Source organism: Cyprinodon tularosa, unplaced genomic scaffold (genome assembly GCF_016077235.1).
Source record: "Cyprinodon tularosa strain WSP-4 unplaced genomic scaffold, ASM1607723v1 ctg627, whole genome shotgun sequence".
Classification (NCBI taxonomy): Eukaryota; Metazoa; Chordata; class Actinopteri; order Cyprinodontiformes; family Cyprinodontidae; genus Cyprinodon; species Cyprinodon tularosa.
In genome coordinates, this window is record NW_024039371.1 from 234,125 (window position 1) to 259,646 (window position 25,522).

General features: G+C 40.2%; 1 protein-coding gene across 1 annotated transcript; it reads left to right on the top strand.

Moving 5' to 3' along the window:
* Positions 1-243: 243 nt before the first annotated feature.
* Positions 244-23,849, top strand: ano7 (anoctamin 7). Its single transcript, XM_038307983.1, has 24 exons — positions 244-285; positions 1,722-1,847; positions 5,899-5,956; positions 6,161-6,288; positions 8,431-8,538; positions 8,612-8,748; positions 8,840-8,897; positions 11,339-11,449; positions 11,530-11,695; positions 12,071-12,161; positions 12,338-12,434; positions 15,945-16,088; positions 16,164-16,301; positions 16,394-16,498; positions 16,642-16,744; positions 17,178-17,289; positions 17,621-17,675; positions 19,475-19,572; positions 21,749-21,912; positions 21,997-22,202; positions 22,298-22,443; positions 22,590-22,680; positions 22,825-22,944; positions 23,067-23,849. Exons 2-24 carry the CDS (start codon positions 1,758-1,760, stop codon positions 23,217-23,219), a joined length of 2,679 nt encoding a protein of 892 aa, XP_038163911.1. The 5' UTR covers positions 244-285; positions 1,722-1,757; the 3' UTR covers positions 23,220-23,849.
* The last annotated feature ends 1,673 nt before the right edge of the window (positions 23,850-25,522 follow it).

Below are 25,522 nucleotides of genomic sequence, written 5' to 3' on the forward strand. Positions count from 1 at the left end.
TCCAAAGAGCTTAGCTGTCTTGTGCTTTTGTTTAGTTTGTCTGACGGACAAAGATCAAAAACTTTTTTTTTTTTTTTTTATCTTTGAAACATTAATTCTTCATTAATCAGCATGGAGCCAGCAGGTGGCAGTATGTAACCTCAAGCTTCCTCAGCGTTGTGAGATTGAAGATGGGCGGGGCTATAGTTTAAGGGGCGTGGTCTACAGGTCAACAGCTGGAGACCCAGGACAGCTGCAGACTCTGAGCAGAGCTGAAGCTGCAGAGGACACCGTTACTGTCAGCAGGTGAGTGGATCAACCTGATGAGACTCTGATCCATCAATCAGTTTTCTGCCTTCAGATCAGCTGCTGCTCTCATGCTTGAGTTCTCTGAAGCTTTGGGATGTTACACTGGAGTTTCCAGTAAAACTTAGGATAGAAAATAAAAACCTCCATCCAGAACATCCAGAAGTTCTTCTGAAGTGAATCAGGCTTTAAAAAAGGTTTCTTAGCACACATCTGACATATTGATTACAATTTATTTTTTAAATAATCATATTAGTCTGACCTGAAATAATCAAAAAGCTATGAGACAGAAATGTGGTCAGACTAACTATTTATACTGAAGCTGTTGACATGATTCTCAATATATATATATATATATATATATATATATATATATATATATATATATATATATATATATATATATATATATATATATATATATATATATATATATATATATTTAAAACTGAAGGTGAGCAGTGACTAGTTACATTAACTTGAGACAAATTTAGAAGTAGTTGTACTTTACTGTAGGCCTATGTTTTACTTATATGTATTTTGTATTGATACTCTTACTTGAATAAAATGTGTAGTTACTCAACTAACCAAGAGTAACTTGAGCTATTTGAGATCAGGTGAAACGACAATAAACAGTAGATGTTGTGTCTAGGAGTTCTTGATCCCATCCTAATATATATGTAATACCTACTATAAAGATTTTTTTAAAGTTTATAAAAAAGTGTTTATTCTGCCTCAGATATTTTTTTTGTTAACATGTTGGCTATTCAATATTCATTTATTTTATTTCATACTTTAAAATGCAAGTTTGCTCATAATTGTCTATGATACATAATTTTAAACATTAACCCTATAATGCCAAATGTATCGTATTTGATACATACGGTTTCTGAAATGTTTTGCATCGGACACCTTTTGCATAATCAAAATCCTATTGTATACAATCAGATATACCTGATAACAGAGGGCAGAAGACTACCCAAAAAAAAATCTTGGCTTATTGCATAGTATTAAATTATTAATATCAAAAATGTATTTCTGTTTTTTCTTTTTACATATTTTGTTAAAAGGACAAATAAGGAATTCAAACCAAAAAAAAAGTTATTTTCTGTTTAGTTTTATTCTTGGATCAGGCTTTAAAGGGTTAAATTAGATCTGAGCCAAAAATTACTCAATATTTAAGCAGCCATTCCACTAAGTGCTTTTTATTCTTACTTGAGTAAAATGTTAGATGAATACTAATTACTTTGAATGGAGTAAAAGTATTGAAATAGTGCTACTCTCAGTTGACTCTTATCTTTGGGTATTCTACCCACCTCTCATATTGGCTCAGAGGTCAGTATGAACACAGAAACATGTGATGATGAGACAAAAAAGACAGGATGGAAGGTGTGACCTCATAGATGTTTTTCACCTGTGTGTTTGTGTGTATGTAGGGTTTTTCTACAGAGGAAGAACAAAGTTTAGAGAGGATGTGGAAAAGAGGGGAGCAGAAAGGGGACAGCAGCAACCTCATCGCCATGGAAACAAACCCGGAGATCGACTACGGCAGCATCACTGGGGTATCAGTTTTCACTCCCTGGAAAATTAGAAAGTATATACAACATTCCAAGTGTCGAGTTCCTCTTAGCTTTATACTTTTTTAAAGTTTGATGTTTGGGTTTGTCCTGTTTTCTTTTGGCATCTTAAACAAACTCCAAATGCGTAACTCGAGAAATTGTCGTTCAACAAGAGATCAGGGAGAGTTTTTGTTCTGGATTTTGTCAAGCAGTCAGGCTATCATCCAGCTGGATGTTGACTTGATACATAACTGTGTTCATCTTCATTAACACAATATAAGCAATTTCTCTGCAAAACTCTCTCCTGCTCCTAAGTGGTGCTCATTTCAGTTGATGCTTTCAGAAATGTTCTCCCAGATATTAAAACTTTCTGCCTTGTTTAAAAATAAAGGTAATTATTGGAAGCTCATTGATAATACCAGTTGGGTTTTTTTTCTTTTGCTTTTTTAGCTACAGTGTTAGTCAGTTTCACCCATTTCCTCCAGAAATGTAAGCACCAGAGCCAAGTTCAGGCCAGTTTTAGAGGCTTTTTCTTCTTCTCACTGATGAAGAGCTTCTATTCAGTTTGGCCACAGCAGGAAACAGGAAGGCTGATTGAGGAGATAACATCTTAGTTGGCTTTTCTTTGATACGCGAGTCTGTCATCAGCCTCATTAGCATAATGTGGAGCTGTAGGAAAAGAATCAATGTGTGACCATTAGCTTCACAGAGGCAGTAGAACCAGCGGGCATGGTAGTGGATCATATATAAAAAAAAAAAAAGAACAATGTTAAAAGGGAATCAGATATTATAAATACAAAAACAAAACTTAAAAGAGTGATTAACGGCATCTGTTAATGTTATCAGTGAACACAGAGAAAGATTTTAATCACTAAGCAGATGAAAACACAGGAAACTGACCCATTGCGGCTGATTTGATCCAGCAATTACTGCTTTCGCTTTTACAGTCTGAAGAAACCAAATTACAAATATTCCATTCTAGATTAAAAAAAAAAAAATAGTTTCTTAGGTATATTCTTAGTTATATAAACACAGGCAACTGTGCCACTGTAAAAAGGATTTTTCAAAAGTTAATACATTTACTTTAATTTTCCCTTTCCCCTTAAGGGTAAATAAAACGCCAATTCCATGAGTAATTTTACTGTTAAATAAGATATTTAGATATTGTGCACTTTAAATAAGACAATGCAATTGTTTTTTTTTCTTACTTGAAATGTACATTTTCTTATTCTATTGGCGAAGTGTGATATTCATTAATAAAAGAAAAAGTGCAATTGTCTTAAGAAAATTTGACTTACTTCTAGGATTGACACACTGGAAAAACTATCTAGAAATAAGTAAACATTTCTTAAATTAACTATATTTACCCTTAATTTCAATTCAGTTCAGAATATGCACTTGAGATAAGATAATGCAATTGTTTTTTTCTTATTTTAAATGTAAATTGCCTCATTCCGTTGGCAAAATGTCTCACTTTCCTCCTCAATTTAAGAAAAAATGAACTTATTTTGAGAAAAATTGACTTATATAGATTTCAATTTTTTGCAGTGCAGGCGATCTTGCAGTTTTAAGTCATTGGCTTGTTTTCAAGGAGTGTTGTAGATGTTAATAGCTGTAGGCAGGAATGATAATTTATTGGTCTGTGATGCACCAGATCTGGGGAAGTCTTTCACTAAACACACTAAGGGCCGGATTTATCAAGATCCAATTTTGCGTGCAGTAATTTGCGCTCGCAAACTGGAATTTTGCGCGAGGGGCTGAACCATGGTTTGCGGGTGATTTAACAAGAGTGATTGCGTAACTGGTGGCAGGTGCAAAACTGTTGGAGACGCCCTATTTAAATGATGGTTTTAAATGATGCGCTTTTTGTGGTTTCCGGCAAAGTAGTTTGTGCAAACTAGTGCATTAAGAAATTTAAATCTTACAGTGACCCCCAACACATATATATATATATATATAGCCTATGTAAAAAATAAAAAAAAACAGGTGTTTTGTATTGGCCTGTAGAAAAATGCACATAACAAATGGCTCACAAGAAGTGACTGTGGATGAGATTACTGCGCATACGCAGCATTGGCATGTTGCTCCACAGGCGTCAGGGCGACATGGCATTTAGAACATCGGACAGCACTTCAGAAAAACGAGATTGGGAGATCCCAGCTCTCGCTGCAACCGTATGCTGGAATGACCCAGATGCAAAAAAGTGCAACGTTGCAAGGAGTTTTGTGATATCTGGTATTGCATGGGTCCTCCTTGTGGCTGGCTCCAAATCCATTCGAAGTTCCCCCAACAGCTCCAAAATGGCAATGCTGGATAAACGATATGTTTTGATGATCATTTCCTCGTTCATTCCAAAAATATTCACACGGAGTGAAAAAATGCGTTCTCTGCGTCTCATTGCTTCATTTCGATGTCTCCTTCTTGCGACAATAACCGCTGCCATGTGTGCGCAATTACGCATACAGACCATTTGCACCTTCTTTTGAAACATGTTAAATATAGAGTCAGATACAGTTAGCAAAATTGCTTTCAGGTTTAATAAATCAATTTGCGAGTGCTAAATTAATATATTTACATGTTCTCCTCCCACAAGACGCACTTTTGCGTGTAAACGCCCCATATTGCATATTCATTGCTGAAAAAGTACTAAATGGATAAGAGGCGCTATTTAGCACGTTTTAAAGACCAAATCCTTTTAGCACGCTGTTGATAGATCAGTTTGTACATTTTTTAGCGTGCGCAGTGAAATAGCTCACGTTTTTTTACACGCAAACCTTTGATAGATCTGGCCCTATGTTGTTAACAATCTTCTGAAGAGGATGCTCATTGTTTTCCACAATGTCTTTTTGAAGAATTCTTCTTTGAGAAATAATCTCTAGAGGTTCTAGAGGAGTTCCCAGAACAGAGCCGACCTTCTTTATCAGCTTGTTGAGATTTTATAAGTCATTTGCTGTCATGCTGTTACCCCAGTAGATGATGGCAGAAGAGATCACACCCTCTACAGATAGATATGATGGATGGATGGATGGATGGATGGATGGATGGATGGATGGATGGATGGATGGATGGATGGATGGATGGATGGATGGATGGATGGATGGATGGATGGATGGATGGATGGATGGATGGATGGATGGATGGTCTAATTACTAAGTTCACACACAGTTCTTGTTACCTGCTTATCTAATCCACCTGTACAGTCTCTTTTTAACCAGCCCTCAGACCAGTCATCAATGCCAGATTATTTCGAGCGTTCCTGCATTGATTACCTGATTCTGACCTGTTTTGCGTCTCAACCTTTGAGCCTGCCTGTTTTTTTCCTCCCTCTGGCCTCCTGTGTCTGATAACTGGGCATTTTTCCGACATCTGCTTTGTCTTCACCCTCTGGATTATCCTGCCTACATTTATCTGCTCGGTTCTGATCTCTTGCCTGTTCTCCGACCACCGCGTCACTTCATGTTGGCAGTCAGCCCACTGGAACCTTCTGGAATGAGACTGAACTTTAAGATCAGAGGTTCCTGCCTTAGACGCCGATGCCACTCACCCCGGTTCAGTTTTTAACAAGCGTTTTCAGAAATCTGAATCTGTTCTCAGGAACTGTTTGTCCCTTTGAATACTGGATCCTTCTGTTCTGAGCTCAACACCGAAGTTTTCTTAAAAGTCCAGCCTGCTCTGTCCCTTCTTGTAGAATGGCTTCACAGTTATGTTTCCTTCTTCTTTTCTCATGATGTTAAAAGGATTGATCTTGTTCCTGTTTCTTATGAGATCTACTATCATCTCCCTCGTTTTGATGACACTCATGATCAGATCAATGTTTCCACATAATGGACCTTAATGATGTGGGATGTCAGGGAAGCAGATCTATAGTCACTGAAGGCTGAACAGAACCTGAAATGATGAAGAAACAACTGGAAGCCCAAGCTTACATGAAAATATAAGTAAAAGAATGTCATGAGGGAGCCGACACAGCACGGGAACTAAAGGTGTGCCATTAGATAGTTTAGAGGAAACAAACATGTTTTAAGTAAAGTGTATATTTATTGCTGTTTTCCAGGAAGCGCCGCATCAGATGCAGGACCGGAACGTATTCAGCAATGGAACCACTCGAATTGGTGAGATGGTTTTTACTGAAAAGTCAGATATCTGAGTCATTTAACAGCATTATGAGGCTTTTAACTGGAAATCAACAGATTAACTTTAGATTTAATGTTCAAAATGTTGACATTTTTTAACTAAATGTTTTTTAATAAACATCTTAGAATGTGTTTTTTTTCCTGCATTAATGAATATCTGAGCCTTGTTGTCCTATTGGTCAGATTTTGTCCTAGTGTGGGAGGAGTCTCGAGGTGCTAATGAAGACAACTCAGGTGTAAGCTCCACCCACACGAAGTGGAGGGAGGAGTTTCTAAGCAGGCTGAAACAAGCAGGCCTTCTGCAGGAGCAGGTGAGCAAAACAAACACTCAGTGGAAGTCACATGACATGAGGAGTAACTGTTCTCAGCTGAAAATACTTAAAGTGAAAACCTGCTGCTTGTGAGAGGCTGAGTGAAACGTATGAAACAGTGAAACGTGTCTGAGGTCACATTGTACTAAGCAGTGGTGTCAGAAGTACACACATTTGTTACTTAAGAACAAGTATAGATACTGCAGTTTAAATACACTCTGGTAAAAGTTGAAGTATCAACTTGACCTCTTTACTCAAGTAAAAGTGAAAAAGAATGCGCTCCAAAAACTACTGAAAGTATAAAGTAACCGTTAAACAAAAAAACAGTCAGATGCTACTATATGAATTAAAAGCTCAACTTTTCAACTATTTCTAAAAATTCTCTGAGATAGGGTCAAGGATGAGGGAGGTCTTGTTGATCTCAATCTCCCGATACGCTCTCACCTGTGTCCGACCTTTCAGACATTTCAACATCTTTTTCTGAATTCTACATTGTAGCATGGCATGGACAATTCACGTTTGCAGTTTGAAGAACACCTGCTTGCTTCTGATGATTTCCTTTAGCTAACCAATGAGTGTTTGCGTTATATGACTCATCCAATCACACTAGTTTTCACTAGATGTGGATGGAGCCAATGATCTGCATTGGATGACGCACATCATGTGAAATAAATATTTATAAACATTAAACCAGGGATAACCAATTAAAAATCAGCAGCGTCTGAATAAAGAAAATCATCAACCAGTAAAGGTCCGGAGACATTTTTAATGATCTGTTACTTTAAACAGAATTTAACACTGAAATAAAATGAAGTGTTTATGTATTCATGTTATACATTTAATTTTTAAATAAAATAATATAAAGTTTTTTAAATCTAAAGTGTTTTTTGAAGTAGAGAACAACAATCTTTCAGTTTGGTATATAGACAATCTCCTGATTCACAGATCTTTTAAAACACCTGAACTGACCGTTTCTTGTTTCTTCTTTCTTTTTTCTGGCTTAATGTTCGCAGTGGGCTTTAGGCTGCCCTGCAAGGCTTTAAACCTGGGTTTGAATAGAGACAAAGCCATTCTAAAGCACATATAAAGGAGCTCATTTTGAGCCTGGATCCATATTTATTTTTGATTCTGTTCATGGTGGAGAATCCTGCTTCACAGCAGCAGGTTCAGCAAAACATACTCTAAATGTTCCGGCTCCGCTCCGGTCCAGTCAGGTCAAGATCCACTATTGCAATCGCATCAAACAGGGAAAAGAACGGCAAGAAGATCCGGTTTGTCTAATTAAAATATAGTAACAACAGATCGGTAACAACAAATTAGAGCATAATTCTTATACATTTAAAAAAACTAACACAGTTTATTTAAAGGATTGGATGCAAACTATTGGTACTTCAACAGACCAGGAAGCAGATTTCTCATCTTCATCAGAAACTGCACATATGCTGGATAGTACTGATGGGGATTTTTTGATTATGTCATATTAAATAAAGAGTTCATTTCTGCATGTTTTGCTCATACAAATTTAATGATAATATTGCGCATGCTCTCCTCAAGCTCCGAGGATTAGTCTGAGCACAGCAGGATGGGAGGAACAGCGAAGGCAGTAGGCTTTGCTTTGCAGGAAGTCTGGAGCGCTGCGGAGCAGAGACGTAGGATGTGGGATTTTGGGGTAACAGGAGAAGCGGCGCAAGTGAAGTTAGACACTGTCGTCAGACAACATGCGGTAATTTATACATTTTTTAAATCAGGTTCGGTCCGGATTAGCCAGCAGGTGGGTCCGGATCCAGACCGCTAATCCGCTAATCCATGACCTTGGCATTAAACCGAAGCCAAGAGTAACGAGTAAGGAATAGAAATTAAAGATACTTGTGTGAAAATGTATTGAGTAGAAGTCAGAAGTAGGAAGAAAAATAAGTAATGGCGTAAAGTATAGAAACCAAAAAGTGCTTCATTACTGGACACCTCTGGCACTAAACAGATCGGAAATGCTTGTAAGTAGAGGTGTGCAAGAAAAGCCCAGATCATGATGCCTCCGTCACTGTGCCACCAGTGCGTTCTTACCAAACGTATCCCCTTCAGGACTTTTCTCGTGTGTCTGTGGGTTCAGTTTTACTCTGAGGGTTCTGCCCATTTCCTCAACAGAAAGAGGTCCACCAGGGAAAGAAACGGATCTGCTTCATCCTCCTCAGCGCTCCGTGGAGTGTCCTCTGTTACTATGCTGAGGAGATAAGTCTCAGAGTCCCACTGCAGGTAGGTCCCTCATCCTTTGTAGCTGTCCTTACACTGAGCATGTCCACTCAGTGTGTCCTCTCTCCTCCTACAGGTGGTCACTGCTCCAATCGCCAACTGGTCTGAACATCTCCTGTCCAGCCTGTCTCTCCCAAACCCCCTCTGCCAGGAAGTCCCTAACCCACCACCTGACTACTACACCTGTCAGTTCAGAACCAACAAACTAGAGAGGTTCTGACTTTGCTCTCCTTCACCCATCCCCCCACCCCCAGCCGAGTGGTCAGGTTAATTTTGCTGCATTTTTACCTGTTTTTTCTGGCAGGTTCCTGGGAAATGAGGACAAAGACACCTTCTTTAAGACCACCCAGAGACACCAGGTGGTGAGTTAAGACAGTGTTTGACTTTTAGCGAACCGTTTGGTAATCGTCTTCATCTGCAAACACTTCCTTATTGTTAAGCTGTGTGAAGAAAGAATGTGTGCAGACAGATTTGTTTGGAAATGTCACAGCTGGTTACTTATCTGGTAGTATTTAGTTTACAGATTGGTTTAAGCAGAAAACTCTGCCTTGGTTCCTTTAATATGAGAAATAATTGGCTCTATAAAAGGACACATAAGATAATTCACTTTTGGTTGGTCCAAGGAGCTCTACCATGCCACATCAAAAAGACCTCAACATGATATTAGTCTTTATCCAGATTAAATGTAAATGTAAATCAATGTATTTTCCCACAATGGACAAATTCAATCTGCATTTTAACCATCCCCTTGGAGAGCGGTGGGCTGCCATCGTGTGGCGCCCGTGGAGCAGTGTGAAGTTAAGGGTTTTGCTCAGGGTGCAGTCTATTAGCCTCGTGAGACCATCCTGATCTCGCGAGCTTTCAAGATTTCACTCGCTAACCAGTTTGGAGACTCTCCGTTGAAGAAAATTTGGAGCAGTTCACCAAATGAACGTCCAATCAGCGTTGGCTTTGAGGCGGGTTGAGGTGTGATGCAACGAGAAGCGCGACAGTTCAGTCTAAAGAACATGGCGGCTTCAGCCGATGAAACTAGCGTTAGCGTGGCTATCGAGCAAGTTTTATCGGAATTACAGAGTATTTCTTCCCTGAAAGAAGAGCAAAACACTGCTCTGGAGGCTTTTCTCAGAGGAAAAGATGTTTTTGATCTTCTCCCGACTGGTTTCGGCAAGAGTTTGATCTATCAATTGGCTCCTCTTTGTCGTCGCTCTGTTAGTACGTTATATGCTTCGTTGATCTGATTGGTTTATTTGGCCCGTCTATCACCAACATAGGCCAATCAGCTAACCAGTATTTTCGCCCCTTCAAAAAAATTACTTCAACCGAAGGTTTCCAGATGGATATGCGGAGCAAATCCATCTGGCGGAGTCAGGTTACAGTCTGTGTGGATCGAACCAGGTACTTTCTCAACCTTCTCAGAGCCCAAGTGCACTGCTCTAACCTCCAGGCCAACACTCCCCACTATTAGGGAGATTTTTACATGTGTTTATGATCCAGCTTCTAATCCACTTTAAATTCTGCAGATTTTATCAGCCCTGCAGTAATGATTTTTTTTTATCCCTTATTAATAAGACTAAGTTGATTTCACTCTCAGCTGTAACAGGGCAATAATAGGGAAAATATTCATTCAGTTCAGATCGGCTGCAGTGAACTGGAGTCTGTGAACTGGTAGAATGGTCATCAAACGGCTCAGGAACCTGACTCAGATCCAGGATGTCTCTGTCAACAGACGGATGCTGCATGTGGCAACGCCTCCTTCTGCAAACAAACACACAGCCCAATACACACACATGCAGCATGAGTAGGAGTAGAGCTGAACTTGCTACAGGTAACCAGTTTCAGGAAAAACTCAACCAATATTCACAAATAGAACACATATCTGAAATAAGATAGTTATTCTACTGCACAGAAAACCTGTTAGACTTGTTTTGTTTGTTTGTGTTTAATTCAGATTAACATAAACTGCAGTATTTGGTCTGACCGTAAGGGAGCAGTGTTTCACCAATTAGAGTAAAAACGTTGCTGTCGCGCAAACATTACTTTGTTTTACTTTACTCTGAAGAGGCATCTACTCATTAATGAGAAGAGAAAAGGATTGTTCGTATTCATGAAAACCAGCTGAATGCTTGTGTTGTGATTATGACATTAAGATGTTATGATTTTTTTTTTTAAAAACGGTCACTTCTTTTCCAATTTAGTGTTGTTTAAATCTAAAAAAAATGCCTACTTCTTTTTTTGAAAAAGTAAGGCTCTTATGATATGCCCCTGATGGGCTGCTCAGTGTCACAGTGGGTAGCACTGCTGTCTTGCAGCAAGATAACCTGACTCCGCCAGATGTATTTGCTCCGCATATCCATCTGGAAACCTTCCGTTGAAGTAATTTTGGGAAGGGGCGAAAATACTGGTTAGCTGATTGGCCTATGTTGGTGATAGACGGGCCAAATAAACCAATCAGATCAACGAAGCATATGGACAGCACAGTAAACCAAGATATAAAAAGATGTGTCCTTAAGTCTTTATGATTTCATCAGACAGGTTTACCACAATAGTAGATCTAAACCTTGACATCAGGCCTTTTAGTTTCAGTGTGCCACCCCAAAATCTTTAGTGGCCCCATCTGGCCACCCCTATGAAACATGTCTGGAGGCGCCAATGCTTCTTGGCTGTAGTCTGGGAGTCTCTGCTGAGACTGCTGCTCCCACAAACCAGTCATGGATAAATCAGAATGCAACAAAACACATTCAAAGTTGAAAACATTTGATGAAACAGTGTTTTAACAGAAAATATCCCCTATGTATCCCTGCAGCTGTATGAGATCCTTGCCAGAACTCCATATGGTTGTGTAAAGAAGGGGGAGGTGGGCATTGACCGGCTGATCAGTGAGCAGGTCTTCACTGCAGCATACCCACTGCATGAGGTCTGAACCGTGAACTGAAATCAGAAATTTTGTGTGTTTATGTGGTTTATGTTTCACATTAATGTGAATATTGTTTGCAGAGGGATTTCCATCTGCCCAACCAACCAGTGCCCAAACACTCTTTAGGACTGAGAGAAATCCTCCATCAATACTGGTCCAAGTGGTCCTGCTGGAGACGCTACCAACCCCTGGACCACATAAGGGAGTATTTTGGAGAGAAGATAGCTCTGTATTTTGCATGGATTGGTAAATGTTCCTTAACTCTGTGTAGCTCTTCCTCCTTTTTCTTCCTGTAATCCAGACTTTCCTCTAATCCTTTAAAGTGGTCTAAGATAATACTTCTTAGTTTTGGGAGGTATTGAGTGGTATTCTAGGCTTTCATTGGACCTCACCTACTGCCTTTGCAATAAGAGGTGTTCATCAGGGATATGTCATAGAGTCCCTGATTTTGCTGCTTTCAATCCAGGTACTAATCATTGATGTGTGCTCAATACAAAGCAGCACCACTTTAAAATATTTCAGCCAATGCTCTCCTCTGAAGGCATAGTAATAAAAACAACGGCTCAGGACTTTAAACCTCACCTAAACCCTATCCAGTGTTAACTCAGTCGGTGTCTACAGGTTTCTATACTGGCTGGCTGCTACCAGCGTCTCTGATTGGGACTCTGATTTTCCTGGTTGGTTTATGGCTCGTTGCCACTGACATCCCAGCGTAAGAACAAACTTTACATTAATTTACAAAATTTATGTTTTTAAACTAATTATAAAGATATTTCTGTACTGCTTAACTTGTCAGATAATAAACTAGTGTGATTATGGACCAGCTTGGTGATAAACCAGATAAACAAACATCTGAGAAGTTTCTAAAGTTGTTCTTTGTTACTGTAGGAAGGAAGTGTGTGAAAGCGGAGACACTTTCATCATGTGTCCTCTCTGTAACATCTGCTCTGCCTGGAACTATTCCAGCATCTGCAACACCTATAAGGTAACTGTCAGTTAATTCATCTCTTTCCATGAAACTCTTGACCTTTGCTGGAACTTCCTAATCTGGTCTAAAGGGTTGATTGGAATGACATGGTTGACTACAGTATGATATGCAATAACTGATGTGCAATCAAATACTGTCGTAACTTTGCTATTTATCAAATAACTTTCAGACTGTCATGTGCTGTTCTGTGACTACACACCGAAGTGGCTGTGTGTTAGGGAAACAAATGAAAATTTAATTCAAATCTTGGTCCAACAGTTAACTCTGAGCACTGAATAACTTCACAAAAATGTCCATTCAAATATAAAGATGTATTTACAACAATTATTCAACTCAAAGTCAAACATAGTTCTATTAAAAACTTTAGGCTAAACTACTGTAATTCATTGAAGCTACTGTGTAGGAATATAAATGAAAATGCTTAAAAACCATAATCAATACAAAAATGCAAAATATCACATTTAGAGATTTGGTTTGATATTAGAGAACCAAAGTTTATTTTTAAAAGTTTAAAATAAGCTCAGGTTAGCTTTTAAACTTTGGAATCTGTTCAAACACAATGCAAATCCAAATGTAAATAAATAAATCATTGTTTGGTAATGTTTATTATGTGACAGTGTGGGGTCCTGTCTCTCTAACTGATGATGCACCCTGGCTACTTAGGCTGACTGGTGAGCACACTCAAGAGTCCGGACCCTCTGTTGTATATATTGCCACAATTTCGAAATTTGCCTTAATCAAACTTTAATAACCATGTTCATAATTGATTCTTAAACTCCTTTTATTGTTCCAAAAGGAATTGATCAAGGGTTATAGTAGCTGTTTTAGCTTTTTTAGCTAGGTTCTGTTATCAATGACTAGTTATTTCATAGTTAACAGACACAAGGGGACTCATCTGTCATATTTTAGGATTTAAATGTAATGACCATATCATAAAAGAAATAAACTTGAATGTTATATTAATGTTTAACCCCTTAGTGAAATAAAGTTTGTTTAGCTTTATAAACAACAGCTCAAAAGATATCGGCATTGGTTGCCATTTGTTCTCCATTATCTTCTTGATAGCCTGGTTTACACAACAATGAACCCATTATTGATCAGAAATGAATAAAATCCAAAGTGTTTAGCTGGAAACTCTTTCCCTATCTTTGCCAGACCTTCAATTTCTGTTGATCTCCGTTTTGGAAAGCTGAAGCATGTCCAAAGTTCAGGAAAGATTAACCTAGGCTTTGTTGGATGTTGGCTAGGAGGCCTTTTATTCTTTTGAATGCTCCAGGGTTCTAGTTTCTGCTACGTCCAAGTCATTCCTCTACAGTCAGAGAAAATTCTTGCAGAAGGTGTGTTTTGCAGAATCTGGTTCTGAGATAGCGAGAGCGACTCAACTTAACCTGATCATTTCCTCTATTCACCTGATTAGACTCAGTTTATCTCTGGGAATTGTTGATAGTGTTGCGCCAATGCCATTTTTTGGCCCTGATACTGATACCCAATACCTGGCTGTGCAGTATTGGCCAATACTGATACCATACCATGTCATACCGATACCATATGTTTCAAATTGATGTGTGTGTGTATATATGAAGAACTGCATACTACTTGGATGTGAAATAATTGCCATATTTGCCGTAGTGTTGTGCCGATGCCATTTTTTGGCCCCGATACCGATAGCCGATCCCTGGCTGTGCAGTATTGGCTGATACCGATACCATTACGATACCATCTGTTTGAAACCGATGTGTGTGTATATATGAAGAACTGCATATTACTTGGATGAAAAATAATTGCCATCATGGCTTTGTCAAGCTGCTGCCTACCTTTGTGAAGCAGGAAAAAGATAGTTGAATAAACTTTTGGCTCTCAAAATGATATCTGTGCCCTATTTGTCAGTACTCGCCGATATAGATACCACCATTTTAGAGCAATATCGGGGCCCCACCCAATACTGGTATCGGTATCGGTGCAACACTAATTATCGGTTAATATTCTGTGTGATTATGAAAAAATTCATGTTTTGACCTAAAGGAGACTCACTGCCCACTGACTTATCCTCTGAAAGGTGTACCCAGGAAGTCAGGAGTTTCAAGGACTCCAACTTGTAGGGTGCGATCCAATTTTAGTTACAGGCCTCCACATTTCCTTCTGATCCAGCTAGGGTAGCATCTATAATCTCGCTGTTGGCAGCAGGCAAGACAAAGCTGTGGCGAACGTGGAAGTGGCAGAATAATTCCAGTCTGTGTGGCTCTCACCAAGCCTTCTCCCAGGAATTAATTTGAGTTTTCTGCTCAGTTCTCCCCAGCACTTTCTAGAGGTCTCCTGCCTTTAAGGCAGGGAGATCACTCTGTCTCAGATAATATAATCGACTTCCACCTGCTGGCAACCAAGAGCCCCTGGAACAAGGACATGTTCATCAGGGGACTCAGTGAGAAGCTCAAAGATTAACTCTCCACCGGGGACTACCCTCGTTCTCTTAAGCAGCTGGAGGAGTTAGCAACTTGGATTGATCTTCATCTCCTTGAATGGGGCAGAGAGCAGAGAGCCTCTTCTTCTGCATCTGCGGCTAATGTGGTGGCGTTGGACTCACCTCTGTGTTCTGGTCCAGAACCAAGGCAGCTGGGACACTCCGACCTTTCCAGGGAGGGAGGGATCGACCCTTCAAGCTAAAGCTGTGTCTCTACTGTGGTGGAGATGGACATTGGGTGAGATCGTGTCCATTAAAAGGGCAGGCTCAGTCGGAGAAGGGGGGATCCTACTGTGCCAGGCCATACGATCTGTTTTCCCTCAATTCCGTCTACCTGTGAATCTGTCTGTTCATTCATTTAGTCACAGCCTGTCCGCTTTCGTGGACTCTGGAGCAGATACTGAGTTTATGGATGGGGACCTGGCCAGACAACTTGGAATTAAGCTCCTTCCTTCATCTGTCTCTCATAAGGTGTTAGCCATGGATGGTCATCATCTCAAATATTCCTTTCTCATTACTCAACCAGTGGAGTCTGTTTTGGTTGGCAACCATGTTGAAGAGATTCCTTTCATAATCAATGATTCACCTCAGGTTCCAGTCATTTTAAGTTTTTTTTTTTAATAATAATTGAACTTTATTGATCCTACTGGAGAAGGGTAGACACAGTGTCACATGCTGACATATCTTGGAGGCAAAATTACTTAATGTACCATGAAAGATTCTAGTTATTAAACCCAAATTAGGTTCTACTTAAAGAAGGAAAAATGGAAATGGAAGTGCAATATGGAAAATGACACATGGAACAAAACTCGTGATCTGAAGAGACTAAGTATATGATTTTAGTGTGGTTCAGATTCTGTACTTTATGAAAACATGGGAATTATCCTGAGAAAGCTAAGGGAATGTTCCTTTTGAGTAAATTCAACTTTTGAGTTATTTAAGATGAAACAAAGAACTGCCAATGCACCAGAAATCTAATCTCCGCTGTTTTTCCATTGGCTGTCCATGCCATAGCCGTTCCTTTCATGTCTTTCATGTCCTTTCTGCAGGCGGGTCTCCTGTTTGACAATGGTGGAACAGTGTTTTTCAGCGTCTTTATGTCTTTGTGGGCTGTCACCTTTCTGGAGTACTGGAAGAGAACATGTGCCGCTCTATCTCATCGCTGGGACTGCTCTGATTTCCAGGATATTGAGGTGAATTGTCATGCCTCTTTCTAAAATACAATCAATTTCTGGGAGCTCCTGTTGGAGTTTTCTTCTCCTTAACAGGAACGTCCCCGCCCAGAATTCACTGCCATGGCTCCGATGACCATGAGAAACCCGGTCACTGGTGCTGAGGAACCTTACTTTCCAGAGAAAAAACGGTTTAACAGAACTGTGACTGGATGTATGGTCATTATCATCATGGCAAGTCTTCAATTGTATTGATTTTTAATATATAAATTAAAAACCAAAGAGACTTCCGGATAACAGCTTGAAGTTAACTTTCATCTCTGCAGGTTTCTGTGGTTTTGATGTTTCTCATTGCTATTATTATTTACCGTACGATACTCACTATCATCATCTACAAGTCAGCTACAGCTGACAGCTTCTTCAGCTTCTCCGTGAGTACAACAAAACTCAAATGCCCAGATATTCTGAGAATCTGCTCTACCTGTGACTCTGAAGGATGCTGCCCCGAAGGACACAGGGCCTGATGTTCTGATCCTGTGCAGGTGTCTAAGTTTTAACTGATTTCTGCTCTCAGGCTGGGAGGATAGCCAGCCTCTCAGGATCAGTCTTAAACCTGATTGTTATCCTCCTGTTGTCAAGAGTTTACATCACGTTGGCGCACATTCTCACACGTTGGGGTGAGTCTTTGTTCTCATGTCACGCTCAGTTGTAATAGAGTTCAACAACAGTTTTTTTTTTTTTTTTTGCAGCGATAATCCAGCATTTTGAAATTTTAAAGATTTTAGGAAAAATCCAAGAGGAGTAAAAGCTGTCAATAATAATTCACAATCGGTGCACAAATCAAATCAATGGCTTCTGACAAGTCAGCTTTGCATCATATATTTCTATTTAGATTTTTATATAAATATTAATACAATGTAATAAAGATTTGAACGTTAATCTGTCTAATTTGAAGCTCTGAAAAAGAGAAGAGGAAACTTTAAGTTTAGCTGCATCTTTTGGCCAACTTGTAGATGTTTGGTCTTCATAAGTGTGCTACAGTTTTGTGTAATCATCGCATCATCATATGCATACATACACTGTTGTTACATCATTGTCTTTCCTAATCAGAGATGCATCGCACTCAAACCAAATATGAAGACATGTTCATCCTCAAAGTGTTCATCTTCCAGTTTGTGAACTTCTACTCATCTCCAGTTTACATTGCTTTCTTCAAAGGCAGGTGAGGCTTCTGCTAATCATGATAGGGCTTTACAATTCCTCACTGAGACCTCTTACACATATATAGGGAAGTCCCAGGCCTGTTGGGTTGCTTGTTCAAGCCCCGGCTCATCCAGCTCAGTTGTTGTGTTGGGTGTGCCAGTTTGCTTCTGTCAGTCTGCCCCAGGGCAGCTGTGGTTACAGCTTTATTACCACTACCAGAGTGTCAATGTATAAATTCACACACACTGTTGGTGTGAGTTTTAAAGCGAGTTTTACCACATTTCACTTTGTTTGTCAAACAGTTGAGCTTGTTTTTATTCTAATTAGCTTGTTTGTTCATGTTTCTTTAGGTTTGTTGGTTACCCTGGAAACTACAACACTCTGTTTGGAGTTCGCAATGAAGATGTGAGTTTCTCGCTCTGTTACAGTTAGTGGATATATAAAAAAAAAAACATTTTACAAGAAGTCGCATTTAAATGTTAGGGCGGGGGTTGAGTTTTTCACAAGAAAAATGTTTAAACACCTCATGGACTTCTTCCTGATTGATGACATAATGAAGCAGGAGATGGACAGATACTTCAGAACTTTCCGTGCAGTGTGCAGCTATTTTTTGTGATGTGAGGAAAGACTTGGGCTGAAAGGTGAAGCCTTTAATAGGGCTCGGGATCCTCGTTGCATTGTGGGACGTGGCGGCCATGTTGAATGCTACGCTCTGATGGCATAGCTCCGATAGCATAGTTCTTAAACTGTAGCTCTGGTAGCATCGCTCCGACACAACGTTGTGAGAGAAAAAAAAGATCTTAAAATCCCGAAAAGGATCTGGAATTTACCGGGACACGTTAAATAGAGAAGCCAGGGACCGGTATGTTGAAAAAAATCAGCATTATTAATAATTTGGATCCATATGAAGTTCCAAACAATGAGTGGAGCACCGATGAGTGAGCGCCTATACTTCAAAACAGTTCCGAAGCTACAAGTCCTTGGAGTCTCATGTGCAGTTCACGAATGGATGGGTTCAGGGGCTGCAGATCATAAAGCCAGCAAACAGTGGGAACACAGTAATCCATACAAAGGTAAGCTGTGCTTAGACGGGCTCTGGAACCTGCTAGTTTAGCTATTGCTAACCGCTAGTGCTAACAACCACTCACGTATGTAATGTACTTTTAACTATCTGCTATGTGTTTCAAAGGTGTAGTTAGTAACGTTAACTGCCAACCCTCCCCAAACCCTCCAGGTTTCTCATGTATTTGAGCCTTTTCCTGCTGCCGTTTTTATTATTTTCCCTTAAAAGATCCCAACTTTGAAAGAAAGAAACAATGTAGGCTATAAAATAAAACCGTGCATCTTTAACTTACTAGAATGAAAATGCAGGGAACACACTCTCAATGACATCGGGATACTGTGGAAAGTTATGTTGGTCATCTTACAGCCGCGATCCAAGCTAGTCAACGACTCTTTATCTCTGACACTTGGTCTCCGTGGTTGCGCCTCCAGGCAGGAAAGCAGTGGAAAATTAACCCATTTTCTATGTTTTTCCCATAGCGATCATGTGTTGTGCTGTTAAAGCCCACAATACAGCAACGGTTTGCCATGGTTGAAACCAAGTTACGGTGAAATTAATCAAATTAAAACACGACTGAGAGGGAAAACAGTATGCAGTAGTCATAGGCAGTAGTCTGACCAGCGGTAAAAGAGGCACTCAAGATGGCGGCAACGCAAAGTGCTTACGTCATGACGACCAAGCCCTATAGCATCATTGAGCGAGCTTGGAGAAAAGCTGCCGCTCCTCCACACGAAAGGGCCCCAGCTTTTTGTTCATCTTACCAGGACACCTCTTAGACCCCTCAGTTTGGAGTTAATCCTGAAACATCCCAAACCCCTAAAGACATCTGGGCCCGACCAAGAACTTTATGAAAGGCCTGGAAATGCTTAGAGATGCTTAGATTGAGCTTGAGAGTGTCTTTTGAGAAAGTGATGTCTAAGTTTGCCTCCTAAACATATCAGACCTTTTATGGTGCACAGTAAATCATAGAGATTGGATCAACAGATTTTTATGTTCAGTTATTTTAAAGTACATCAGCTTCTGCCCTATGAATGAATAAAATTTTAAAAAGTTCCAGCAGGTAGATTTTTTTTTTTACCAGACCATGAATTTAAATGAAGACGATACATTGACATTCTTTTCACTGTGTCGTGTGTTCCAGTGTGGAGTGGGTGGATGTCTTATTGAACTGGCTCAAGAACTACTGGTCATCATGGTGGGAAAACAACTGATCAACAACATCCAGGAATTTATATCCCCGTAAACAACACACACAGGACACACACACAACTCATCCCTGATCAGGGGGGGGGGGATTTACCATTAGGCAATACTAGGCAGTTGCCTAGGGCCCCAAGTTCCTGGGGGCCCCATAAAACTCTGTTTACATGTATGGTTAATACAAATATTCCTTATTTGTGCACATTAATTATGTTTTTGATTTAAAAAAAATTGCTGAACATGTTAAGAAAGGTCCAAACAGACAGCAGCAAACTATTTGAAAACGTACGGTGCAAAGAGCTCTGTATCCAACTTAGCGCATTTGTCACTATATTTAGCGACTTTTCAGACCCCTCTAGCACTTTTATTTTTAAAAAAAAGCGCCTAGTGCCAAATCTAGTGACTTTTTTCTGCAAGTGGAGACTTTGGCGACAACATATAAAAGCTCTGTTCTCCAGAGTAGATTCGTTACCCTGCCTCCTGCTCTCCTCTCTCTTGTCTGCTGTCATGATTCATGCCGCTTTTATTTCATACGAATGAAAAATGGAGAACAGACTGGAAAAAATCTTTCATTCCTTTTGAGACAGCATGAAAACTCAGCTGAGTACAAAACATAGAGAGAAAAACAACAAGAAAAGGGAAAAGAAGAGAGGGGCAAAACATAGCACATAGACATGTATGTCTATTCTATTAAAATGTCTGCACCTGTATAATTGGTCTGTTTTATGTGGTTTTCTCACTGTCCAAGAGGAACAAAACTTTAACAGAGGTATCAATAAAACAAACTGTGAGAGATAAGACTGAGGTATGTGTTGTAAGATAAGAGTATGAAAATGTAGTGCCATAGTTAAATATTGTTTAAAGACTTTAGAAACTGTTCCAGTAAAATAACAAAAAAAAATTTTTGAGTTTATTGTTTGATGAGAGATGTTTGAGTCAACCTTAGACATGTGATGTGGTTGGTCATTCTGTCAGAGTGATAGGTACAACAGAGTTGCATCTGCAGAACATTGATAAAGGAAGTCATGTCAGCATAATTCATAACTTAGAAGCCCAAGAACTGAACTTTGGGGAACACTTTTAATGTCATTTTAAAAGATAATAGCTTGAAACTTTTCTGAGAGAAACTCATAATTTCATAATTATTATCACCCTGTATCTTTGGTTTAAACAGTGTAAGAAGGTATCAGCTTTCCCTCATAGTAGACAGAGTTAACTGACAAAGATCTAATCAGCCAGTATTACATAAATTATAGCTCGTCAGAATAATTTTCTCGTTCTATCAAGAGCTTATGAAGAGTATGAACGGAACTGTTGACAGAGGATAGTCCTGTCAGTGTCCCCCCACAGGGCAGCATAGCGGACACAGTGGAATGCCTTTTCAAGGTCCACAAACCATATTTGGACTGACTGGACAAAGCACCCTTGAATACCCTGCAGAGAGTGCAGAGCAGGTCCACTGTTCCACAGCAAGGAGAAAAACCACACAACTCCTCCTGAAGCCAGGGTTTGACAATCAGCTGGACTGTTCTCTCCAGCACCCTGGCATAGGCCTTCCCGGGGAGGCTGAAAAGTGTGGTGGCCCTATAGTTGGAACACGTCTTCTGGTCTCCCTTTTTATGCACCACTTCAGGAGTACCGTGCCACTCTCTTCTGGAGGTGAGAGCTAAATATGGCATTGACCAAAGGCTCAACCAGACATTCCCAGCAGACTCTCACTACTTGCTTGGGTCTGCCAAGTCAAGTCTGTCTCCTCCTCTTTCAGTGTATCCAACTCACCCCCAAGTGGACATTCCACCCCTTTCTTCCCCCCAAATGTCCAAGGCATGTGGCCAAAGGTCAGAAGATTGGTATAAAAAGTTGATCATTGGCCTCCTGACTAGGATGTCCTGGTGGCAAGTGCACCGATCCTTAGGCTTGAGCACTGTGTTCATTATGGATATTCCATGACTGACACAGAAGCCCAGTATTGAAACTCCGTTCGCGTTAAGTGCTTCCTTCAGATCATAACCCTCCACGTTTCACTGTCTTTTCTCACATGGGCATTGAAGTTCCCCAGTAGAATGATGAAATCCCCCGCAGGGGCACTATCCAACAATCTCCTCAAGGATGCTTAGAAGGCCTGTTATTCCATACTGCCGTTCGGCTCATATGCCCATTTTCTGCTATGCTTGTAGTTTCCAAATGAAGCAGGATTTCTTCCTTGTTTTGGCAGTAAGGTAAAGTCATGGTGGCAAAAGAAGAAAATGCATCCTCGACTGAAAGAGAAGAAGGACAAAGCATTAGACGAATTTCACACAGAAGAGGAACTATCTCCTTGGGAGGCCGATTACCAGCTGTTGGTCTGTGAAGGGCTTTTCAATGAATATCTGGAGATGGGTAACTAAAAGCCTATTTTTGTTTAAAAATTAAGGAAATCTCCATTAGGATTTCTATTATCTAAGTTGTTGTTACCCTCCTCAGTGCTTCAGTTTGGTTTCATCACCATATTTGTGGCAGCGTGTCCTCTCGCTCCACTATTTGCTCTCATAAACAACTGGGTGGAGATTCGTTTGGACGCTCAGAAGTTTGTGACTGAGTACCGCCGCCCTGTGGTAGAGCGAGCCCAGGATATTGGGATCTGGTTTCCCATTCTGCAGTTCATCACACACATGGCTGTCCTCAGTAATGTAAGTCTCCAATTTCAGCTTGACCTCCTCTAGATCAGGAGAAGCTTTCCAGAGGGAAGTGAGAGTGACCTGAAGTTTCCAAAACTTATTTCCAGGCTTTTCTTATTGCCTTCACTTCATCCTTTGTGCCCCGGCTGTACTACCGCTACACCAGAGACAGCACACTCAGGGGCTATGTTAATTTTACTCTGGCAACTTCTCCACAGAACTACTCCCATCAGTACCACAACACCTCCTGCAGGTAATGGCATGTGCCCCATCCATCCATTCATCCACCCTCCCACTCACCCATCCGCCTGCTCATCCATCCATCCATCCATCCAATATAGCCATCCTCCCAATGGCTGCAGGTGTGAACTTTAACATCTGTTTATCTGTGTTCTTCAGGTATCGGGGTTTCAGGGATGAAAAAGGAGAACACCTTCCGGAGTACTTTCACCTCCTCGCAATTCGGCTGAGCTTTGTCATTATCTTTGAGGTCAGTGTCTTTCACAGATTATATCATAAACCATTATAGGGGGAAGCTTCTAGTTGTGAGAGAAATCCATTGCAGGTGTGTGAAAGAAGCAGACATTGTGGGCTGGTGTCTGATGATGTATCTTCTGCCTTCTTTGTACCTCAGCATTTAGTCTTCTTTATTGGCCGACTGATCGACATGGTTGTTCCAGACATCCCTGAAGAGGTTGAAATGAAGATTAAAAGAGAGCACTACATGGCTAAAGAGGCCTTGGCAGAGAATCAGGTGCAATATTTAAGACTTTTAAGTTCTTTAGTTTTCTTTTGTGCTGGATTTCCCTCAGTTAGACCTTGTCACAATTTGTCAGACAGGAATATTTTCATGTATAGGTTGTTTTGTGCTTCCAGTCTTTGGGGAGAACCATGATCCCGGGTGATAAGGACGTGCTATCAGGTGGGCTGCGTCAACGTGGACCCAGAGCCCCACAACCACAGAGTGATTCTCCACTCGTAGAACTGAATGAGATTTCAGAAGAAACAGATCCAACAAACGACTGCTGAGTCCCACTGCGTTTGACCTGACTGCCATGAGACAGAATATGAGACAGAACAGCAGTTCCTTCACAGATCCTCTGGATATTTGCTAGACTAATCTAAAATAATCCATCTTTACAACATGCTAGCACTTTTTACTTTTTTAAAGTTAAAAAGAACTTCTCCACTATTGTCTAGTGAAACTCTCCACTACCATATACATCTGGACTCAAAGACCTATGAGAAGTTTGTTCAATGGCCCTAAATGCTGACTTATTCTTCGAAACTAGGTCGTCTGCGTGTCACATTGAACGCAGAGACGTCCCCGCACCCTCTGCAGACACTCTGCAGCACCTCTCCCAAATTGTAGGTGAACACAGACAGGCAGACAAGCAGATGATTGGTCAAATCTACATCCACTCTACACATGCTTATTTTCTGTTTGTTACCTTCCCGGCTTGTTTTGTTTGTATGACCGCCATTGCAGAAAACGACTCGTAAAGTTGGACCAACTAGAAGAGCGAGGTGTGCAAGACCGCCGGGACCCTTTTTTCCACTTGGATCCCCGCCCTTTTTCGCCCTCATGTCCCTCTGTTGTCGGACAAACTTGCCCCCGACTTCCTCACCGCCTCCGCCGCATCTAGACCCACAGCTAGTTCCTGAGTGTCCCTCTTTCCATAAAAGTAAAAAATAAAAACAATCCACTGGACTTGGTTTCCAAGGTTTGAAGACGTTTCACTTCCCATCCAGGAAGCTTTCTCAGTTCAAATGTCTGGATCGGTATTGAGTTTGAGTCTTATATAGACAAGGCCTTGTATTGCTTGGAACCAGGCTAAATGAAACCGACGAGCGGGTTGCTTGGTTCCATTGTTAGCCTGTAATATCTGAAACCTGTCTATGATTCTGAAGGTCGGTCGTTAAAGGGCGGGATTGTCGTTGAAGGGGGGATTGTCTCCTGTAATACCTGAAACCTGTTTATGATTGTTAAGGGTCGGTCGTTAAAGGAGGTATTGTTCACCGGCTGAAGAGAGGAGGTACTTTGTTCCTCTGTGATGGGGTGGGGGGTGTGGGGATATCTGGAAGGGATCATCTCTATAACTGAATTGTAAGTTTTTTTAAGCTGGAATCGGAGTCCACCACCTCTGTTTAAAGTTGTTTTTTCTTTCTTAACATAGATGGCTTCCTTCGCACCCCACTCAAACCACCTATTTTCTTTATCCAGATTGTCCCTCTTGCATTGTGGCGTGAAATAACATAGCGAAGAACACACTTCAAAATTGAGCATAAATCAAAAATGTCTGCATCATTCCTGCAACAAGCTCACTGCGACACATTGCTGTGGGAGTATAACCAGCCCTTAAGATTTCTAAGGTATTCTCCTTAGAAACTTGACCTAGAACTGAAAGCTTATTTAAGCTTTAGAAGAACTACCTCAAAATGATCAAAGCTTGATGTAGAAGCTCTGAAAATAAAAATGTGTCTCTGGAGGACCATATTCAAGGTATTCTGAGTCTTGAATTCTACTGTTAGACTGAACTAACACCTATTCAGATGTATGTGTAAATTTGTTGTCATTTTAGAGGCACTTATTTTACTTAAACTCTGGATCCTGCTCCTTGATATGAACCGTTATTATCTAAAACGATCTCACACACTTAGTCATGGTGTTAATGTCAACACATTGCAGGTTAATCACCTATACATTTACAATTCAGTGACTGAAAAAAGGTTTCCCTAGCATAGATTGCTGAGAAATGAGATGAAAAGTCACAGAATCAATGGTAGGTTGACCAATCATACAACTCTACTCACAATCAATCTGACTACAGCTTAATGCGTGTAAATCTTTTGTCAGTGGAAGCCTTTCTTTTGAACAAAGAACTGCTAGTCTAGCTTATGTTGTGAAGAGAGCAACAGGATGGCTGAGAATGTTGTAAGGATTCCAATCCTTGTGTCCGGATGAGAAATGCAGAAGTCAGGATGTTCAACATGTTTCTCTCTTGGAGAATGAAAACCCTCAAAAGGTCTTTGAATTTCGTCGTATACCAATTGGTGTCAACATCAATGATGTGCCACCTGTACGGCTCCTTGATTCTAGAAAAAACATTTGACTCGATTTTGTTAGCCAGACTTGAAATCACCATTCTCTTAAGGATTCTTTGTCAACACCCATCTAATTTATTAGTTTGTGCAAGAAGGATGTAACATATTTTTCAAACATTAATGAAATCATTAAAACTATAAAAGTATGTCAGTAAATTTAAATAAGATAATATAAAATATAATATTTAAATTCAAGTGCAGAGTATTGAAGAATTGCTCAAACAGAT

What these genes read in the sequence shown, in the direction of transcription:
- ano7 (XM_038307983.1), top strand. Translation starts at nt 1,758, where the DNA reads ATGTGGAAAAGAGGGGAGCAGAAAGGGGACAGCAGCAACCTCATCGCC. An exon ending in CAGGCCTTCTGCAGGAGCAG is followed by an intron (nt 6,289 to 8,430) that starts GTGAGCAAAACA and finishes TTTCCTCAACAG; the next exon opens with AAAGAGGTCCACCAGGGAAA. An exon ending in ATCCAGGAATTTATATCCCC is followed by an intron (nt 19,573 to 21,748) that starts GTAAACAACACA and finishes TTGTTTTGGCAG; the next exon opens with TAAGGTAAAGTCATGGTGGC.